Genomic DNA, 4,014 nt, shown 5'->3' with positions numbered 1-4,014 from the left:
TGCGTACATAATTTGGTCCCTTCTCTCCAATTTTGGAATATATTAATGCTAGTCAAATCTGTGACGTAATTGTAGGATTTGTCCAGTCCTAAAACATTTGAAAATTTACTCGTCTTTCTGGCTTGGTGATTCTTCTTCTCAAGCATTGCATATAACATTGAGTATATAACATTTACATGCTCTTGGAATCTCCCTTGATCTGTAAATCACATGGAAAAGCTTTGACTTGAAGAAATTAGTTATGTTGTCTGTTGATTTAAAAAGCTAGCTGATATTCATTGTGATGGGCGAGAAGAAATCTGAACTGTCAAAGGAAGATTTCAATCTACACTCAATATATATTGCATTTATGTTTTATACATTTAATTACATATATATAGGGTGGCTTGATAATTACTCTTACACCACATGATACTTCATTAAAAAGCAATCTTCTAAAAGGTAGCAATCAAGTTTTTTTGCTCAGAACTGGTGATGGTTGCTTGTGGTTTGCACCGGCTCTAGTGTTGACATTCGTCTTATTGTTGGAGACTTTATTCCTAGTAGATTTTTGTGACACTGGCCAGTGTCCGCTGGTAACAGCCATGTCCTTGTACTGTTGTAAGCCTTCAAGAGTTTCAACAATCATTGGCATTCTTGGTCTGTCTTTAGGATTCAAACTTATGCATTGCAATGCCAAACGGGCAATTTCCTTTGCACCCTTCACAGAATATTGGCCTGCAAGCCTTGGATCGACAATGTACCTCAACCTCCTACTGCTACTCAAGTAAGGTTTTGACCAATCCACAAGGTTTTGCTCAGTCTTTGGTCTTGTTTTGTCCGTTGCTCTTCTTCCTGTCAGCAGTTCTAGCAGGACTACCCCAAAGCTGTAGACATCACTTTTGGTTGTTAAATGCCCTGTAAATAATCATATGTTACATTAAAATCTGCAAAACATACCAAATTTGATAATAAACTATTACATGGTTGGTTCCACATAGTTTGACCAATCTCCACATGAAACTTAGTTCTCATCAACAAAAAGTAAATGTCAAACTATGTAAAGAATTGTTGGAGATTCTACATCGATTAGAGGTAAACAATATAAAAGTGTATGCAAACCTCATCTTAAAACTAATTTTCTTAAAAATAATGAACATGTAATAGGACTGATTTATCCCACAGATTTTTAAGTGCCAAACATTTTCAATTTTCCAAAAAGAATTATCAACATGCCATGTGGAGATTGGTCATGATTGTAAATCATATAATAATTTATCCCCAATTGAAAGCAGTTATTAGTTGAATTCCTTTTTTTTCCTCCTTATGGAAGTAATAAGCATGCCAGAAAATAGGTACAGATTAGATTTATTAGTCCTACCTGTTGAGATGTATTCTGGTGCTGCATATCCATAAGTGCCCATTACTCTGGTTGAAACATGTGTGTTGGATCCCTCTGGCCCCATTTTAGCAAGTCCAAAATCTGACAATTTTGCTGTGAACTCCTATTTTAAACAGAAGCAGATGATGCATAAAAACTCATTGGATTTAGTTTGTTGTGTTATTTTACAGTTTTAATCAATAACAAAGAGAATGATCGGTAGTTGATCACGTACTGAATCAAGCAAAACATTGGAAGTCTTGAAGTCTCTATAAATGACTGGCTTCTCAGCTCCATGCAAGAAGGAAAGGCCTTTAGCAGCTCCTATTGCAATTTTTAATCTTGTCCCCCATGGAATTGATGTTAGCCCTGCAATTACATGCACTGAGTAACTGAGTAACTCATTGTTTGTTTAATGTTTTCAGAAACAAATTTCTACTTTCTCAAATTTCTTTGTTACCTCAACACTATTGCAAGTATTGTGTCATATGAAATGAACACATTTCTGTTTTCTAAGAATTTGTCTCTTCGGCATAAGAACAGAGAGGACTTGAAGAGATTAAAAAACATCTCCCAGTTGTTTCTGTAGTTTTGTTTTTTAAATACTTGCATTGGAAACAATTTTCATAATTTAACAGAATTTGGATGATAAATTGTTTGCCAAGTAAACTGTTTTAGAACACAGAAAATAGTAACAAGTGAAAATCAAACAAGTTAAAAATGTACAAGGATTTTGATGCATACTTCTGAAGAGGTGATTCTCCAAACTTCCTCGTGGCATGAATTCATAGACAAGTAATCGTTCTTCATCTTCACAACAATACCCAATCAACTTAACCAAATTGGGGTGTCTTAGCTGCCCAAGAAAAATCACTTCTGCCTGCAATCCAATGCAATTATTCATTTATACGTGGTTCATTCCCCAAATTTCAATATAAAAATAAGTACAAAACAGTTCATTTCTTTTCACTATTGATGGAAATTTGATAAATTAAAAATAAAAACAAAGAACATAATAAAATTGTCCCATGCATTTATGACATCTAATAGGATCATCCTTGTTTCTTTACTCTAGTTTCTCTCAGATATAATAAATAAAGGTCATTGCAGACTATTATACATTACAGTATATATACTAATTTATTTAACTTTTCTTGTACTATAAGCGATTGACTTGCATCCATCCTTCAAGAATCAAAATAATAAAATATGAACACAAAAATGATATAATAATAGTGCAGGACAATGCTAAAGTCTTGTAAGCTAGTATAAAATTCCCTGACTTTTCTCTTTGGATGCCCAATCAAATGAGTTGATGATGGGTTTAGTCAACTCCCACTAGTTGCATCACACTCATTCCTAAAAATAAATAGCCAAGATTCTGATTCCAACAACTACACCACCAAAATTAAACGACCCTGATAATGACTAGTAAATTTAATTACATGAATATATTAAAGGTTTCTTTTTTCCTCAAGCGAGTTAATATTCAAATTGAATCTGGTGAAAGAAAAGATGAAACACCACTAAAAAATAAACTTGTAATTGAAGAATGGTGTTTAAGATAATTATATAATAGTGGTGGGTTAAATATGATTTAGTAATGAACTTTATTAATTCATTTTTAGAATAGGTTAAGGATAGTAATGAATTAAGTTTAAGAGGGAAAAGAATTCCTGTAAAAACATAATATAATAGTTAATGAAGAATAAATGTGATACTCACCAGCCATTCACGGTGTCCTTGCAAGCCTTCAATGTCAAGAAGCTTGACAGCAACAGGTTGTGCCTTCAAACCAAGCCTGAGATTATCATCTACGTAGCCCTTATGCACAGTTCCAAACCCTCCTTCTCCCAGCAAGAAGTTGCTGCTGAAATTCTGAGTTATGGCACGCAGCTCACTCAGCTGAAAATCAAACAAATCCGACCCAAAAGACTGTGCAAGATCCTCATTGATTCGCACAGACGAGGAACGACTGAGATCAGAGAAGGAGAGCCTCCTGAACGATGGCAAAGGAGCAATGTTCTTTGACAAGTCAGAACGTGAAGGCTTGCACCTGCTGAAGTTCTTGAACACGGTTTGGTCCTCTGTGGAGCAGCAATTTGCAGTGAAGGGTCTCCATGCCTTTGATGGTTCCTTCATTTCCTAAGTTAAGGTCTTGTGAGAAAGAATTCTGATGTTCTGCAAAATATAAGTACCAAGAATATTGTACAATATATGGTAAAGTTTTCCTACATTTGATGGAGACTTAGGAAAATATATTCTTTCTTCAACTGCTCTAACCACTCTAGTAATTTTTGCAGACATTATTATTTGTTTCCATATGTTTGTTTACTTATGTGTAAGTTGTTTTGTTCTCTAATTTGTCATCTATGTCGTGTCTTCATGCACAATACACCAATGTCTTTTTGTACGTAGTATTACTATATAGGTCCACGCCACACACCTTCCTTTTCCTTTCCTTAATTGTTTCGAGTAATGTAAAAAGTATATATATATATATATATATATATATATATATATATATTTTGGTAAGACATATATATATATATATATATATATATATATTTTGGTAAGACCATTTAAATACTTTTTTCTTTTTTATACTCTTTGAAATGTTTTTTTAAAACAAGATCGTGAGGAAGTTTTAAAAT

General features: G+C 33.6%; 1 protein-coding gene across 1 annotated transcript; it reads right to left on the bottom strand.

The window, feature by feature from the left end:
* Positions 1–326: 326 nt before the first annotated feature.
* LOC148193532 (putative serine/threonine-protein kinase PBL15) lies at positions 327–3,550 on the bottom strand. The gene is made up of 5 exons (XM_088098635.1): positions 3,086–3,550; positions 2,105–2,240; positions 1,596–1,729; positions 1,361–1,484; positions 327–897 (listed from the first exon to the last, which is right to left on the bottom strand). Exons 1-5 carry the CDS (start codon positions 3,500–3,502, stop codon positions 449–451), a joined length of 1,260 nt encoding a protein of 419 aa, XP_087954761.1. The 5' UTR covers positions 3,503–3,550; the 3' UTR covers positions 327–448.
* Positions 3,551–4,014: the final 464 nt, after the last annotated feature.

This window comes from Vigna umbellata, chromosome 9, assembly GCF_029865625.1.
Source record: "Vigna umbellata cultivar VRB3 chromosome 9, Vumbellata_1.0, whole genome shotgun sequence".
NCBI classification, from domain to species: domain Eukaryota; kingdom Viridiplantae; phylum Streptophyta; class Magnoliopsida; order Fabales; family Fabaceae; genus Vigna; species Vigna umbellata.
This window is presented reverse-complemented; position numbering and strand designations above follow the sequence as displayed.